This window comes from Heteronotia binoei, chromosome 2 (genome assembly GCF_032191835.1).
Source record: "Heteronotia binoei isolate CCM8104 ecotype False Entrance Well chromosome 2, APGP_CSIRO_Hbin_v1, whole genome shotgun sequence".
Lineage (NCBI taxonomy): Eukaryota > Metazoa > Chordata > Lepidosauria > Squamata > Gekkonidae > Heteronotia > Heteronotia binoei.
In genome coordinates, this window is record NC_083224.1 from 181,160,201 (window position 1) to 181,178,492 (window position 18,292).

General features: G+C 44.8%; 1 protein-coding gene and 1 pseudogene across 1 annotated transcript in view; both read right to left on the reverse strand.

Annotated features, from left to right (window-relative positions):
- Positions 1-333: 333 nt before the first annotated feature.
- CACNA1E (calcium voltage-gated channel subunit alpha1 E) overlaps positions 334-18,292 on the reverse strand; it is a 605,524-nt gene continuing 587,565 nt past the window's right edge. The window contains exons 47-49 of the mRNA XM_060232603.1: positions 15,386-15,566; positions 2,479-2,669; positions 334-990 (exon numbers count right to left, since the gene is read on the reverse strand). Of these exons, the coding sequence (XP_060088586.1) occupies positions 451-990; positions 2,479-2,669; positions 15,386-15,566 (912 nt within the window). The 3' untranslated portion in view covers positions 334-450. The remainder of the gene's footprint in view (positions 991-2,478; positions 2,670-15,385; positions 15,567-18,292) is intronic.
- LOC132567839 (U2 spliceosomal RNA) lies at positions 13,545-13,662 on the reverse strand (annotated as a pseudogene).

Here is an 18,292-nt window from a genome sequence, read left to right on the forward strand (position 1 = left end):
TTAACCACATGCACTCCAAACACCCGTTAGGTTTCATTGTGGGACTTCCTTTCTTTACCAAGTAGCTAGGACCAAAATCATACAATGGTCTTCCTGCTGTGCTCCTTTTGTTCTCTTTTGGGAGTAGCTCTTGGCTCTGGGCAGTGTAGAGCTCCACAGGACCCTTGGGCGGAGGGTAACTGTCATCATGTTTTCGCGCTCACTACTCAAGCAGGTGCACCGTTGCTGGTCCATGGTTGCTGAAGCCAATCAAATGCTTCTCTGGGCAGCTGGAGGGGGGGAAGGGGGAAGGGACAAAAAACCCCTGTGGGATGGATTCGTTTTGGCTTTTTTTTTTTTTTGGTGCAAAGCCCCTGTTTCTGCTGCATTCGATTTGCATTTCGTTTCATTTCCAAATGTGGCAAACAGCATGCGTCAGAGGAGAGTGGGGGGAGAAGAGGGAGGCAGCCTCTAGCACTTGTCGTCTTCTTCCGTGTCGCTAAGTACATTGATGCCGGCTATTGACATCACCCCCTGCGGCACCCCTCTTCTCCTTCTCCGGTAGTGCCCGTTGGGCATCTGCCAGCTGTGCCTCGAGCGAGGGCCCACCGCGATCGTGTTGGAGCGGCCCAAGCTTGTGGCCACGGCGGCCTCGAAGGTGAGCGTCTCCTCCTCACCACAGTCTGAGGCATGGGAGTCGTCCTGGAGCATCAGGTACGGCTCTGAGATGTAGCGCTGCGGGGTGGAGAGGAGGCTCTGCTTGCCCTGCGGGGAGCCGGAAGACTCAGTCAAGCAGGTATTGTTGGTCTCCAGAGCCCCGGAAAGCAAAGGGGAGCCGCCCTCGCTATCATCGGGCGGTGGGGAGATGTCACCGCGATGTTGCACCATAGCGGAGTAGGAGATGAGGGGCCGGGGCTTTGGTGGCACCGGAGGGAGCTGGCGGTGGCTTCGCCTTGGCGTGCTGGTGTCAGATAGAGAAGGGATGGAGCTTTCGCTCAAGGAGCCTGTGCCCTGCAACGCCAGAGAGAGAGAGAGAACAAACCCCCCACAGAAAGTCAGGAATGATAAGCTTAAAATACTGTGAACATAGAACTGTTTAACAAAGTAGGAGTCAAGTGTACCTTTAAGACCAACAAAGTTTTATTCAGAACTTAAGCTTTCGTGTGCTCTAAGCACACTTCATCAGAGCACACAAAAGCTTATGTTCTGAATAAAACTTCGTTGGTCTTAAAGGTGAACTTGACTCCTACTTTGTTCTACTGCTTCAGACCAACACAGCTGCCCACTTGGATCTGTCTACATAGAACTGTTTAGGATGGCCTTTTTATAAACAATGTATTCTATAAGTTTAAAAAAAAAAAGGTTTAGCGTCTGCAGGAAAAAAATTAGGTAGTTTTTATTGTACTAGTCTTTGCTTTCATTGTTTTGTATATTTTTTATTGTCTTCTTGGGTACTGGGTTTTTTTTTTGTATTCTTGTATCTATACGTGCATCAAAGATTTTTTTGTAGTAGGAACTGCTTTGCATATTAGGCCACACACCCCTGATGTAGCTAATCCTCCTGGAGGTCACGATAGGTCCTGTACTGAGAGCCCTGTAAGCTCTTGGAGGATTGGCTACATTGGGAAGGAGTGGCCTAATATGCAAAGGAGCTCCTGTACAAAAAAAGCCCAGTGCATCTCTCTGTGTGTGCATGTGTGTACCTGGAAGTCATGGTGACTTCTGGTGACTGACCCCTACTTGGGGCCTGAAGGATATTCAGAGAGGTGGATGAATAAAGCCTGCCTCTGCCTTCTGACTGCTGGTATTCCACGGAGGTTCCATCCAAGTACTTGCCAGAGTCATCCCTGCTTAGCTTCCGAGATCTGATGAGATCGGTCTTGCCTGGGCTATCCAGGTCAGGGCATAGTTGGGTATTAGTTTTTGTAATCTGCCTTGAATCCCGATGAGACAGGCAGGTTGACTAGAAATGAGGTTAGTATGTAATCCAAGGAAGTAAATAATCCAAGTTGATTTCTGCTTCTTCATGGACATCAGTTGCCAACCTGGAATTACAGCTGATCTCCAGACAACAGAGATCAGTTTCCCTGGAGAAACTGTGCTATATCGTATATCTTCCCAATCCCTGTGCTAGTAACTTCTCTTTCTCCTCTGTTCTGTTAAGCCTGAGAAAGAGCTCCATGATACCTAAAAGCTTTGAGCTTTGGTTCCAATAAAGATATTATGACCCCGTCAAGATGTCATGCCAGACTTATTCCTAGGCTGTGGTCTTCATCTAAGCACTACTTAATACACTGACGGCTTGATGATTGCAACCTCAAGGCCCAAAAGTACACAGAGAGCCATCATATGACTTTACGTAACCTCAGATATGGAGTGAAACCATGAGTGATCACGTGATGTACAAACATGTGCGTGGACTGGCCCTATTATTTTCAACAGAAAGAACCCATGTTTTGTCGATCTCGTTTCCCTTGCTTGTGCTTGCTTCACACCTACCTGCCTGTTGGGCGTTTGTGACCTGCCCTCGCTAGGCGACCTGGACTGATGTCTCTCTGGAGAGTCACCATCTGCCTGCGGACTCCTCTCCTCTGAGTTGCAACGAGAGATGTCTGGAGAGAGCAGGTGCTTGCGTTCCTTGGAGCGCCCTCGCTCTCTGCCTCCGGACCGATGCGTGTCAGATCGGTGGCCTGCACAGGACAAAGTCATGGTTACGAAGGTCCTCAGGAATTATGAGGACCACAAGTCAACTGACATACTGCAGATTAACCTACAATCATGTCACCATAACTTTTGATTGGTGGACCATTCCAAAACAAGTATCAAAAATTATCCTTTTTCATAGAGTACCTTCAACATGAATCTGAAGAGCTGGAATAAATCCAAGATTAATGTTACCTAAGGTCAGACCAGAACCAATGGATTGAAATTAAATCTACGAAGTTTCCGGCTCAGCATTAGGAAGAACTTCCTGACAGAGCAGTTCTTCAATAGTACAGGCTTTCTCAAGAGGTGGTGGGCTCTCCTTTGGAGGTTTTTAAGCAGAGGCTAGATCAGAGGTGTCGAACTCATTTGTTATGAGGGCTGGATCTGACATAAATGAGACCTTATTGGGCTGAGCCATGTCAAGCCGTGCCATTTGTGCACCTATTTAAGATTAGGTAGCAGAGATACAAACTTTATAAAGGACACAGACAAACACAATGAAAGATTTTTTTAAAAAAACTTAAAACATGCTTAAAACATTAACACTTGTTTGTCTTAAAGGCACTTTCCTTGTATCTCTCCCATGAAATCCAGGGAACTGGGCAAAGGAAGCTTTGGCTCTTTCCCTCCTTCCCCATGGGAGCCAGGAGGGGGAGGAGCCTCAGCCAATAGAAGAAAGAGAGGCTTGGCTCAGCAGCTCTGTTGTGCAATTGAGGGTGGCTGGCAAATCAAGCTTTCCCTTCCCCCTTCCTCCCCAAAGGGAGCCTCAGCCAATGGAGAAAATAGAAACTTTGCTCTGTAGCTCCTGTGCAATTGAGCAAGCCTTGCAAAGCATGCTGTTATGCAGGAAGAAGCAAGAGAGAGGGAGAAGGAAGCAGATGATAGCCAGTCGTTTGGGGGCCTGATAGCAGCTCTTCGAGGGCCTGATTCGGCCCCCGGGCCACATGTTTTACACCCCTGGGCTAGGCGGTCAACTGACAGTAATGGTGATTCTGTGAATTTAGGCAGATTGTGAGAAGGAAGGCAAGAAAGAATAAGCCAGTGCTTGGCTCTCATGGTGCTTTTTTATACGCCCCGGGTAATACTGATCACAACTTTGGGATCAGGAAGGGATTTTCCTCCAGGTCAGATTTTTTCCTCCCTTCCCAGGGCTTTTTTTGTAGCAGAAACTCCTTTGCATATTAGGCCACATCCCCATGATGTAGCCAATCTTCCTGGAGTTTACAGTAGGCCCTGTACTAAGAACCCTGTAAACTCTGGGAGGATTGGCTACACCAGGGGTGTGTGGCCCAGGGGTGGAATGCTAGCAGGAGCTTCTTTGCATATTAGGTCATTAATATGCAATCCTCCAAGAGCTTACAGGGCATACTGTAAGATCCAGGAGGATTGGCTACATCAGGGGTGTGTGACCTAATATGCAAAGGAGTTCCTGCTACAAAAAAAGCCCTGCCCCTTCCACTGGGCATAGAGTAGGGGGTCATTGGAGGACTGTGGGGGATAATTATGAATTTCTTGGGTTTTATGGGGGGGGGTTGGACTAGTGACCCTTGGAGTTCCTTCCAGCTCTATGTTTCTATGTTATGACGCAAAATGCCACTGGTACTGTACTTTTACAAAGTGTTCACTGAAATTCATAGAAAGTATTTTAGAACAAAAACCGGCTGGGTGATTATTTTTCAGAGATGCTTTATGCTGATCCTGCATGGAGCAGGGGGTTGGACTAGATCGTCTGCATGGCCCCTTTCAACTCTATGATTCTATTATTAGCACCCCACATCCAATACCAGACCTTTTCCAGGATGACATGGTTAAGGCCTCTCTGCCATTTAAGCACAGAATTGTGCAAAAACAGTCTAAGTTTAACAAAAATGAATATAGAACAGAAGTTCATTTTTAAAAACATGCCAACTTCTATTACCTTTTCAAATTCAGCCTCATTATTTAATGCAGCGATTATCTTTAAAAATATGCTGTATGTTGATGCTGAAAGGTTGGAGATTTTGCCCCACCTGTCCATGCCTCAAGTGAGTTTTTAAAGATATCCTCTGAAATAATTAAGCTAGTGCCTTTTCAGACTCAAACATCACCTAGTATAAATACATCCACTATGAGCCTGTAATCCAGAAAAGAACTACATCCATTATGATAACTCTGAGGTCAACACTGGCTTCAGCTTTTTTCAAACTGCAAGAGTGGTTTAGATTAAAATCAGTCTATAATCCTTAGATTCCACCTTCCCCCCACTCCAAGCCATGGGAAATCTTTTCAGTGAAAACAGGGCTTTTTTTGAGCAGGAACACAAGTTCCAGCTGGCTTGGTGTCAGGGGGTTTGGTCTAGTATGCAAATGAGTTCCTGCTGAGCTTTTTCTACCAAAAAAGCCCTGAAGGAAAACATTGCAAAATGATTCTGTGGCTGAGTTATTTTTCCCGCTTATCAACCAGTCATCTTTTCCCGATAATTCTGAAAATTCAACTGCTCAGTATTTGGGAGATTTACTTCTCCTTTTGACATTGGTTTGTAAAAGAGTTTACTAGAAATCCCAGGGGCTTTGTTAGAACACACATATTTTTTAATTCATGTCTGCCATCTATCTATAACTGAAGATTTAACAACCAAAAGCACATTCAACTATATAAAAAAAGAATTTTAGGTAACACATTCATTTTTTATCACAGAGATCTTTCCAAGCTAAGAAATGAAATAGCCTACTCCAAATTGAAAATATCTTTTTAACTCGTTTATCAATCTCTAATGATTGATATCAGGTAATAACATTAGCAGTGTCACTCTAAACTGAGTTACACCCTTCTAAATCCATTGATTTAGATGGACTTAGAAGGTTTTAACTCTTTTCAGGATTGCAGTATAAGTCTTCAGCATTCTAAATGCTGAACTGGTCTTTTATTCCACAGAACATGACACATTTTAACAATACCATCTTTAGATTGGCAAATATCAATCCCATCGTTTTAAATTTAATCAATTTAATCTTATATCTGAAAAATTCACTGCATCTACCCAACAGATGAAATAAATCAATCCAATAAACTTAAACTAAACTTAAACTCAATGGACTCCTCTGGATGGGACAACATAAGCAAAAATATCATCAGCATGTGAAGGGTTCTTAAATGTCTCTGAACCAAACTGTATGCCTTGCATGTCAATATCTTTCTGAATACCTTTAGCCAATGCTTCAGCAGAAAATGCAAATAATGATGGGAAGGGTTTGTAGAATCTTTCGGGATCAAGTGCCGTGTTCTACTGGAGAAAGTTTTCCTTCCAGACGTTTCGTTCTCAGCTGCGCACAGCACAGCACTCAATGCACAGCAGCCAAGAAGGTCAGAGCGCCTGCTCCGGCTGCAACGCCACTGAGGATGTTCTCCGCAGCTGAGAACGAAACGTCTGGAAGGAAAACTTTCTCCAGTAGAACACGGCACTTGATCCCGAAAGATTCTACAAACCCTAATGATGTTACCAGCCGTGAAAACCTAAAATCTTTGATAATGATGGGAAGAGCGGGCAGTCTTGTGTCATATCACGTATCAGTGCAAAACTGCCTGAAATTTATCTATTAACTGAGACCCTGCACTGGGGTTATCGACATTAGTGAAAGCCAGTTCATAAAACTAACCACCAAAATCAACACAAGAGACAAACACTGCCACTCCAGCTTCAGCTTAGCATGGAGGCAATCCTGGGGTGGGACGCTGCTGAAGCTTCTCGGTTAGTTTTGGACCTCTTCGCTATGCATTTGAGAGCCAGTTTGAGAGCCAGTTTGGTGCAGAGGTTAAGTGCATGGACTCTAATCCGGGAATGATTCCCCACTCCTCCACATGCAGTCAGCTGGGTAACCTTGGGTGAGCCATAGTTCTCACTGAGCTGCTATCTCAAGAGTCGTTCTCCCAGAGCTCTCTCAGCCCCACCTACCCCACAAGGTGCCTGTTGTGGGAAGTGGGAGAGAAGGAGATTGTAAACTGCTCTGAGACTCCAAGTGAAGAGCAGGGTAAAAGTCCAATCACCAATCTCTTCCTTGCTGACGTGACAGTCCACTTTCCCATTTGCTGGATTCCCCTAAGGCTGGGTCCCACAAACATTTTCAGCCTACAGGCAGCTTTGAAATCCTGATACAGGGTGGTGGGCACAACCACAAAATGGCTGGCATGAGAGGCGGAGCCAACCAAATATATGCGGTCATGAATAGTGTTAATAGTACACATGTGAACATTTCAGGCAGACATTCTGATTAACAGGATGCCTTTTAAAGTGAACATATCCCTGGAAAATATTCTCTTGCATGCATCTTGAGCTGCAGTGGCAGCTGCTGCCAAAGCAGCATTTAAAAAAAAAAATCCGCGTGGCCAGTCAAATCTCCAGTAGCCAATCAGAAGCCCTTCTGGACAACAGCTCTACCTGGCCTTGCCCACTTTCTAAAAACCCTTGGCGGGTGCCATCGCATCCATGGGCAGGGCACCGCGTTAGAGACCCTCCTAAGATCTCAGACCAGAGGATGTGTGTCTCCTGTTCTCTGCCTTGCCAATCATCCAGCATCACACCTAGCAATAATGCTGCTTCTTACCTTTATGTGCATGGTTATCCTTTACATAGCTTCATCAGAGTGGGGAAGCAGGTCTTACAAGTGTTCCCCCCCACCCCGCCCCGGTTTTCTTACATATTGCTAGGAAAGCTGAATCTGCTAAATTTTTCCAGGAATACCACAGAAGGGGTGTCAAAACAGAGAGTGTACCACTGAAAAACAATGATTATACTTCAATTTTTATATATAATTTATCCTATATACAACTTTAAATCAGTGTGTACAAATATCAGCATCGATTTCCAATTTCTTCCCTCCAGAAAATTTACCAATTATTACAATCAGCAATTAGTTCCAATACTTTCCGATAGAGGGACTGATAATCTTCAGAAATCCTTCCTCCAATAAACAAAGTTCATCATGCAACCCGTAACTTCTTGCGACATTCTTTCACATTTCAGGAATTTCACAAAGACGTTATGGACTGCATGATGAACTTGGTTGTTTGTAATAATTTGAAAATTGTTGTTTGTAATTTTTTGCAAATTTTCTGGAGGGAAGAAATTGGAAATTGATGTTGATACTTGAATATACTGGTTTAAAGTTGTATATAGGATAAATTATATATAACGATTGGCGTCTACTCATTGTTTTTTTAGTGGTATTCTATCTGCCTTAAATTTCTCCAGAAGGCATGGCTGTCCTAAGAAAAGAGTTAGCAATCATTTCCTCTAGCTCTTGCCTTGCCATGCCTCATTGCTATCATACCCACAGAAAAAGTGCATGTTCACAAGGAAGAATCCCCTGGGTTTCTCCTAGCTAATATCCTGCTTTTTTTTTGCTTTCAGCCCCTGCAATTTGCCAGGTGCTTTCCCATCTTCTCCTTTGGTGCTACCTGTTGTCCCTCCTTCAGCATAAGGGCAGGGGCTTAGCGGAAACCCTCAGCCGAGGCATTGTTAAATCCCTTGGCCTTAACTTCCCCGATACCCTCTTCTGTGGCTTCACCAAGCCACAGCTTTCAATGTGCCTAAATGCACAGAATGATGCGGCCCACGTCTTCTCACTCATACAAAGGAGTGTGACTGTGACGCCCACGGCCCCTTCATGCAGCTACACTGGCTCCCCATTCACGTCATGAGTAACTTGCCAATGACATTTTTCCTGCCGAGCTCTCTTTGGGATGACTCCAGCCTATTCTGCAATCCCACTTTATCTTCTTCTCTGTTAGCGGTTGTCTAGTTTCTAGACCAGGGGTGTCAAACTCATTTGTTACGAGGGCTGGATCTGACATTAATGAGACCTTGTTGGGCCGTGCCATGTTGGGCTGGGCCATGTGTGTTCCTATTTAAGATTAGGTAGCAGAGACACAAACCCAATTAAAGATATTTTTTGTAAAAAAAACCCCTTAAAAACATGCTTAAAACATTAGCACTTATTGGTCTTAAAGATGCTTTCTTTGTATTTCTCCCATAGGCTCCAGGGAACTGGGCAAAGGAAGCTCTGGCTCTTTCCTGCCTTCCGCAGGGGACCAGGAGGGGGAGGAGCTTCAGCCAATAGGAGGAAGAGAGGCTTGGCCAAGTAGCTCTGCTGTGCAAATGAGAAAGCCTGGCAAAGCAAGCTTTGCTTCCCCTTTTCCTCCCCAAGGGAGAGCCTCAGACAATGGAGAAAATAGAGGTTTTGCTCTGTAGCTTTTGTACAATTGAGCAAGTCTTGCAAAGCGAGCTGTGATGCAGAAGGAAGCAAGAGAGAGGGAGAAGGAAGCAGATGACAGCCAGTTCCTCGGGGGCTTGATAGGAGCCCTATGAGGGTCTGATTCGGCCCCCAGGCTGCATGTTTGGCACCCCTGTTCTAGACCCTTTGCTACAATCCCTCCACTGGAACCATAAGCAGAGCTCACCAATTAGGATAGCGAACTGCAGAGACTTACAGTGTCATGACTTCAGAAGCCGGTTTTCTGGACAAGTGCACTCAGAGTAAATTCTCAGACCCCTCAACTTTGCTTACAGTCTGATCCTCTGTCTACTCAGAAATAAGTTATTGATTTCAACAGGACTTACTCCCACTTTAGATTGCTGCCTTAATGGGGGTTTTCCAACTACACACAGAAGTTAAACTTGGCAGAGCTAATAATTTTTTTTCTGTTCTTTGAATGTCTACCTAGCCTAACCTAATACCTTGCATTAGTCACCAAACCAGGGAACCTTTTGTTAGGTTAATATTTACTGGATTTTTTAAAACTTTGTTCCAAATGAGTGGCCTTATTTTTTTTTCTTTTCTCCCCAATGGATCATGAAGTAAGAGTCACTGAAACATGGTTTCAAAGTGACCAGATATGAAGACAGGGTTGGATAAGCTAATAGTGATATTCAGGGCTTTTTTGGTAGAAAAAGCCCAGCAGGAGCTCATTTGCATATTAGGCCATACCTCCCCCACATCACCATTGTTTCACAGAGGGCTTTTTTGTAGAAAAGGGCCAGCAGGAACTCATTTGTATATTAAGCCACACCTCCTGATGCCAAGCCAGCTGGAACTGCATTCCTGCTTTAAAAAAAAAAAGCTCTGGTGATATTAGCCATTATATATTTAATCTCAGAGTGAGCCTTCCATGCAGGTCAAGGCAAGGAGGGAAAGCTAGTGATAGAGTGTACATTTCTGCAAACTAGGAGTAATCAGAAAGTTTGTAGAAAAATATAAAAGGTATCTGTGGGGGAAACAGGAGTTAACCCTTCCCTCCAAGTAACTTGTATCATCTGAACATGTGGATAAAAATAATAATTCAGAAAACCACATTAAAAGCAGTAGGGAATGGCCAAAGGGGAGTGAAAGGATGCAAGAAATGGCTGGAAAGAGGGAAGGAAAACATGCCTGGATCTGTGTGTATCTGTGTTAAGTGCTGGAGTCTGTGCTTCCATCTTATGACGGCCCTATGAATTAATGACCTCCAGAAGGACCTATCGTTAACAGGACTTGAAAGCTGTATTTTCCCTGACTGAGTCCATCCAAATCACGTTGGGTCTTCCACCTTTCCTGCTGCCTTCGACTTTTCCTAGCATTTTTGCTTCTCCCCCACCCATGACTCTTGTCTTCTCATAATGTGACCAAAGTATGATAAGCTCAGTTTAGTCATTTTACCTTCAGGCTTGATTTGATCTAGAACTCACTTATTTGTCTTTTTGGTGGTCCACAATTTCTGTACAACTCTCCTCCAACATCACATCTCAAATCAATCAACTTTTTTCCTGTCATCTTTCCTCATTGTCCATTGGCCCTCCCCTCACTTCAGGGTTAGCAGAAAGCGGGGAGGAGGGGATAGAAATATCTGCTGGGCACTCCCTTATACCCTATGGAGACTAATTTCCATAGGGTATAATGGAGAATTGATCCATGGGCATCTGGGGCTCGGGGGGGGGGGGAGCTGTTTTTGAGGTAGAGGCACCAAATGTTCAGCATAGCATCCAGTGCCTCTCTTCAAAACACCCCCTCCCCCCAAGTTTCAAAAAGATCAGACCAAGGGGTTCAATTCTATGAGCCTCAAAAGAAGATGCCCCTATCCATTATTTCCAAATGGAAGGAAAGCGTCTAAAAGGAGTGCAGTCCCTTTAAATGTGATTGCCAGAGCTCCCTTCAGAGTTTAATTGTGCTTGTCACACCCTTGCTTCTGGCTCCACCCTCAAAGTCCCCAGATATTTCTTGAGTTAGACCTGGCAACCTACACTATTAACAAAAAATAGCGCAGAATATCTGTCATCCTGGATGCTAGCAAGGGATATTAAACAAGTGGATAGATCATGAACTAATCTCTCTTCGAAAGGCTCCTTGAAATGAAAGCAGAATTTTCAATGGAAGTTGACTTCAGTAAGACATTTACAGTGCAATCCTACAGACACTTTCCTGGGAGTGAGTGCATATTAGGCCACACCCCCATGATGTAGCCAGTCCTCAAAGAGCTTACAAGTCTCTTTTTTGTAAGCTCTTAGTGGATTGATTACATCAGGGGTGTGTGGTCTAATATGCAAAGGAGCTCCTGCTAGAATTCCACCCCTGAAATAGACCATAGTAGAATTCAGAGAAGACCTGCTGAGGATTGCTCTTTTAGTGCAACTTCTGTTGAAATGTTTACATGGTGTATACTGAACTGTTATAAAGGAGAGTACACAACTGGTAATACAAATTGTAATGAAAGGCAATGAATGGATCTCAGATTTCAAAGTAACACATAATGGCTCTACAACAGGTTGTCTTGGCTGCAGTGTTATTAAATAACATCTAACAATTTGGACAAAAGAGTAAGGCACGTATGCCAATAATTTGCAGGGAATACAAAGTTTGTAGGCATTTTATACACTGTTGGCACTGAAATGAGAATTCAAAAGGATTTGTCTGCAAATAACAAGATGTAATTCATTAGTGATAAAGTTGAAGTATCCACATACAGGAAATAAAGAGTGGAGACACACACACACAAATGGGGGAGTGGAAGAAAATCAGCAGGGTAGCTGCATTCCAGAGAAAGAGCTGATGTGGGAGGGATAACAGAAATACATGGGAAGAATGCCAGGATACAGAACACCATTTGGGGAAGAGTTAACCAAATGCTCCATGCAAGCAATTGAATAGCACTGTTTTGCTCTTGCTCAGAGGTTGTTCTAGCTATGCTTTAAAAACATCTTTCCCTTTCCTTGAAGATCTCAGGACAGTGTATATGGTTCTCCCTACAACACTCTGTGGGGTAAGTCAAGCTGATTCAAAGTCACCCAGTAAGGGTCAAGACTGAGTAGATATTCAGACCCACATCTTAGGGATTTTCTATTTAGTGTTATTGCATTGGTTTACCCCACCCTCCATACATTCTCTGGGCCCATTAGTTTTTGCCTTACATTTCCTCCTTTATTTTTCCTGATTCTTTTAGGACCACTTTTGCCCCAGTCTTTCCCAGAAACTGAGCTTGAGACAAGTTTGTTTGCATGCAGGGCTGGCCCTGCCACTAGGCAATTATCTAGGGCACTGGCCTTCAGGGGGCACCAAACTGGGTGCCCCCCATGTGACTCGGTGACATTATCAGTGCAGAGGGGCACCAGAAGTTAGCCTTGCCTAGGGTGCCAGGCAGTCTGGGGTCGGCCCTGTTTGCATGTAAAATGTTTAATATAATTGCACTTACCTGCAACCGATGTTTATTGTATGGACTTCTGTGCAGTCTCGCCGTGGAGAAAGATTCTGCAATTACTAGAAAGTTCTAAGCTGTGAGAGTGCCTCCCCACAGTGGAGTCGGTTCTTCCTGCTCAAACTGCCATGTGACTCGAGGGGGGGGGGAAGTGATCTTCCTACAGCTGCCATTAATAGCCTTGAATGAGAGCAGTCTATGGTGTGGAAGGAGGGAGGGATGTGTGCCTGCACAGAAGACCACTCAAGAAACATCAGTTACAGGTAAGTGCAACTATGTTTTGTCTTCATGGCTTCTGTGCAGTCTCACATGGGACAACAGCAATCTCACTTACTATGGAGAAAGATGTAGGTTGATCACCAAAAGACTGATAGTAGCACTGCTTTTCCCACAGCTGCCTCCTTCCTTGAGTCCACATCTATGACAGAGTGTCACATGAACTTCGAGAGAGTCGACATCTGCAGATGTCTGACAATGCGACAAAGCTGCTGAAGATACATGGGCTCTGGTCAAGTGAGCCTTCAGAAGAAGTGGGTAAGAAAAACTCAAGGTGGTTCTAATAGCTTGAGAATACCCATCTGGACACAGACTGAGAGGAGGCTGCCAACCCTTTTGTGTGCCTGGAGAAGCATATGAACAAGGAACTGTCCTTATGGAATTTGGCAGTATGGTCTAGGGGAATAATAAACATCTTCTGACATCCAATCTGTGTAGAGTGTTTGGAGGGAGTGGTGGGGTTAGGAAAAAACACAGGTAAAATAATGTCCTGTGACAAGTGAAATTCTGACACTACTTTGGGAAGGAAAGTCATACTTGGCCTCAAAACTACCTCATCACTGTGAAACTTGAGAAAAGGAAGGTCACTCCTGAGGCCACCCAACACTGACCCTGAGTGCCGTGGTGATTGTGACTAGGGACATACTTTTGAGAGTAACCATTGCTATATCAGAAATGGCCAATGGCTCAAAGGGCTTTCCCATCAAATCAGTCAATACCAATGATAAACTCCACTGAGGAGTGGGCTGGGCAGAAGGTGGGAATAGATTAAGCAGGTATTTTGTGGCAGAATTTTGGATTAAGGGAGACTTGGCCATTTATGTATAAGAATGAACAAACGTTCACAAAACCAGACTTTGGTTTCTTCCCATAAAGCATTGTAGAATGGCTACTGAAGTCTTTCCCACGCAATATATAGTTCTCAAATAACGGATGTATCAGATATTAAACTGATAAGAGCAGATACTACATTTGATCTTAGCCATAAGGCTGTGCTGATAAGCTTGCTTTTCTTTGTACTTTTTTTGTGGGGAATATTTCTGCAGCAGCTGACAAAGGAACCAAGTGTGTGGGAGAGGGAACAGGACACTTGCTTTAAATGGTAAGGGTAAGCCCTTGGAGATCCAAGGCATCATTAAGGGGAAAGTGTAAACCCAGCCTAAGTATTGGTGGAAGGTAGGGTCAGGGCTTTTTTTGTAGCAGGAACTCATTTGCAAATTAGGCAACACACCCCTGATGTAGCCAATCCTCCAAGAGCTTACAGGGCTCTTAGTACAAAGCCTACTGTAAGCTCCAGGAGGACTAGCTGCATCAGGGGTGTGAAACCTAATATGCAAAGGAATTCCTGCTACAAAAAAAGCCCTGTTTAGGGTGGGATCACACAGGGAATTTGATATGGCAGCATCCTGGCTTTGAAAAAGCCAGTTCTCTTTGATGCTTGCCATGGCAATCGCACAGCCCCTGCCCTGCTGCCGGGCACAGGTTGCACACGTGCAAGAGCAGAGCAGTGTTCAAACTGCTCCTCCACACGTGGGGCACTTGCAATACCCCCGGGGCTGTTCAGATAGCTGGGAAATGCACCCTGCCTGCATTTTAAAGAACTTTCCTGTAGCTATTTAACCTTTCCCAGCCTGTCCTAAGACGAGGTAAGTATAGGTGGGACTCAGGGGGCAGACGTGCGTGTGTGATCGTGTGCATTAAATCCGGAGGGGAGGCATGGCTAGGTTGTGCCAAATCTATTGTGTGATTGCACCCATGGAGACACAGCCTAAGCCCTCTTGTAAAGAGGCAGCTGAATTTTGCTAGCATAACAGGAATTAATGGTTTGTTCCTAGGAGGGATAAGCCCAGAGAAATTTCTGGCACCATATGGTCTCTGGCCTCTGTGCCCTGTTGTTGGTCCTCCAAATGAATTGGTAGGCAACTGTGTGAAAGAGGATGCGGGACTAAATAGGCCACTGGTCTGATCCAGCAGAGCTCCTCTAAGGCGTTCAATCAAGGTAGAAGAAATTAACCAAGAAGAAACTACATTTCTATTCAAACTTCCGGAGGCTCTCAGATTTATTTTAAGAAATGTTTATGCTGAGGACCAGTGGCATTGAGCAGAAAAATATAAAATGTGCTTTGAAAAGATTCTTGATTCAGATCTTATTTTTTTTTTAAAATGCAGTTGTATAAAATGAACCTAACTACCAAAAACACAAGAAACCCACCAGAAAGAACAAAAGCTAAAGTCCTAAAGTACTTTCATTTTTAAAATACCATGCAGTACCATGCAGAGATTGACAGCACTGAACCACCTCGAGAACTGTCTGACATGCGTGGCGCAGAACAGTTTTGCTTTAATCAGTTCTCCAGAAACACAATCCAAAGAAATTTAGTTGTGTTTGTCTCACTGATTTCAGTGGGACTGAAAGGCAATTAGATTCTTTTTTTTTTTTTTGGTGATTGGGATGCCTATTATTCTTGAAAAATTACTGACATAATAGCCCAATAATTGGAAGTGTAGTAAAATAGCTGAAAATGGGCCTTTAAAAAGACTTTTCATTTTAGAAGCTAGGCATAATGGTTGAAACGATTTTTTTTAATGGGCCATATTCATTTTAACAAGAAAGCTTTCCTGCCCATTGTTGGGAAAGACCAATATTATCTCAGAATATTCAGCCACACCTCACATTGTACTAAAAATCAATGAAAAACAGATATCCATCCCATCCCATTGTTACCTGAGTCTGTGTTGAGGCGCCGCGAAGACAGGTGCAGAGCGGAATGGTAGCTGCGCCGTCGAGACTTGTAGGTGTTTTCGCTGCTTTTTTCCATGGAGAACTCGTCTAACCAGGAAGTGTTAGTCCGCTTGTCTCGGATAGTAGAAAACGAGCGTCTCATGGAGCCAGGGTCTGTGACCACCTGGAAATGCATCCCATGAGAGCAGGATGGTTAAAGCTGGACAAGGGCTTGGCTGCTTTACAAGAGGGAAGTTGGCTCTTATGGACGTTAATTTTTATAAGGAAGTTCCCTAGTCCGATTTCTCACTAGGCTTGTTCCAGTCTTGGAGTCCATCCCCCACCATGCTTCTGTCCGATTCTGCACAAGCTATTGTGGGGCTGCAACTTGCTCCGCCTTTTTCTCACGGCAAGCAAGAGCCTCTGAAAACGGGAGCGATTTTCCACTAGGCTTGTTCCAGTCTTGGAGTCCTTTCCCCCCCGTGCTTCTGTCCAATTTCAAAAAAGCTGCCGCAGGGCTGCAACCTGCCCCGCCTCTTTCATGCAGCAAGCAGAAACCGGTTTCCAGAGGATCTTGCTTCCTGTGGGAAAGAGGTGGGGCAAGTCGCAGCCCTGTGGCAGCTTGTGTGAAATCGGACAGAAGCCCCGGGGGAAAAGGGACTCCAAGACCGGAACAAGCCTAGTGAGAAATTGGTCCCAGTTTCTGCTTTCTGCGGGAAAGAGGTAGGGCAAGTCACAGCCCCACAGCAGCTTGTACAAAATTGGACAGAAGCGCCAGGGGAGAAAGGTCTTCGACACCAGAACAAGCCTAGTGAGAAATCGGTCCTAGTTTGTCTAAGTGTAAAGGCAGCAACGGGTCTCCCACTTTTTTTCTACAGAAGAACCTCCATTTATGATGGTGCTACTAGATATAAAATCGCCAACCTTGACTAAGGCCTACAGAATCACCAGAATGGGGGCAACCGTCCTGCTTTGCTTCTCAGACTTCTGACCCACCTGAGTAATAAAGGAAGGATTGATTTGCCTTCTGAACCTCAGATTCAGGCAGTGATTAAGACTCAGCTCCTCCTGATTTGCCTGTGTACCGTGATGTCACCCCTGGGTCTCAGTCTGCGCTGGCAGGATCATCTTGAGTGAGGCTGTAACGGCCTTTCCTATTTAAGTTTTACAAGATGCCAGATCCTTAGATATTATGTATAATCAGGCCCACTTCTTGGGAGGAAGACTTGCTGCTTATACTAAATCAGCCCTTGTAAAGTGGAAACCTGGTGTGTCAGACTAGGACCGATTCCCCACCAGCCTTATGCTGCTCTCACTCTCCTCTGCGGGGCTTCTGTTGGATTTCACACTATCTGCCCCGGGGCTGCAACTCGCTGTGCCTTTTTTGCGCAGCAAACAAGATCCTCTAAAAACCAGTTTCTGTTTGCTGCGCGAAAAAGGTGAAGCTAGTTGCAGCTCTGGGGCAGATAGTGTGAAATCCGACAGAAGCCCCGCAGAGAAGAGGACCGTGAGAGCGGCGTAAGGCTATTGGGAAATAGGTCTAGATGTTATCTGTATCATGAGCCAGGTGAGGTTCCTCCTCCACCTGACTTTCTCATTTTTACAGACAAATGTGAGCTTCAGGGAAATAATGTTCCCAAACACATTGTTGGAGAAGGGGCCAGCCTTATCTCCTGCACTATCTCCCAAGCTGAAAGGGCCATTGAGTTTGGCCCCGAGAACAACACCAACATTTCCTCATGCATGAGCAGGTCATATCAAGAACCTGGTCAAATATCCTCTCTACGGGTTCTCTAAGTTTCAAAGACACGACAAACCGTAATATATTCAGCAGCAATCCTGTGGTCTGGACCGATACGCTGTAAAGCTCAAGTGTTGCTGAAAGGTTTGCTGAAGAAGCAAAGAACGCTGGGGTAACTAGCAATGTTCCCTCTAAGCTGCAGAGTTGTGAGCAAAAATGCTACTTTGTGAGCTACTGGCAGGGCTTTTTTGGTAGAAAAAGCCCAGCAGGAATTCATTTGCATATTAGGCCACACCCCGATGCCAAGACAGCCAGAACTACGTTCCTGCTCAAAAAAAGTCCTGGCTACTGGCATTAAAGTTGTGAGCTGCTGCATAAATTATTGTGCTCTGGGGTCATCTTTCCTGAGCCAAGACAAAAACGTATGAGCTGGAAGCTAAAAATCTGTGAGATAGCTCATGCTAACAGCTTAGAGGGAACACTGGTAACTAGACAAGTTAGGATATTCACTGTGGTGGAAAAGAACCATCATTAAAAATTTTCACCTTTGTGGTTATCGATATTCACTGCATGTCTCTACTGCTATTGCTCACACTAGTCAGGCCGTCCAGATTTCAAATTAATCTGTGTTTTTGAGTGACAGCCATGTTGTTAGTGAGGTAGTCCACCACTGTCCGGGCTGTACTGCTTCAGAGGGCAGGTAAAAGCTCACATGTGCCTCTATACCATTGAATTCCCATAAATCCCACACCACTGAATTCCCTGCATATAGAAGACAAACATGTTGGGGTGGTAGTGGTTAGCTCGTCCTTTGACTGAACATGTCTGGAGGAGCATTCAGTCATGTGAGTTCCCACTAGCTGTTTGAAGTAGTCCATCCCAGATACAAATTAAAAACACCTCAGGGCCTTATCCGATGATATGCTGAGAGCCCTATGGATACAGCTCCTACGTATCTTTTAAAAATGGGTGCCAGACTCCAGTTGGACTAGGTCCAGGGCTGGCCTTAGACTGTCTAGGCAAGGCTAGCTTCTGGCACCCCCCCATGTACTGATTATGTCACCAAGTCACATGGGGGGTGCCCAATTTGGCACCCCCTGAAGGCTGGCACTTTAGGCAATTGCCTAGTTTGCCTAGTGCCCTGACTAGGTCTACAATATGGACAGGGC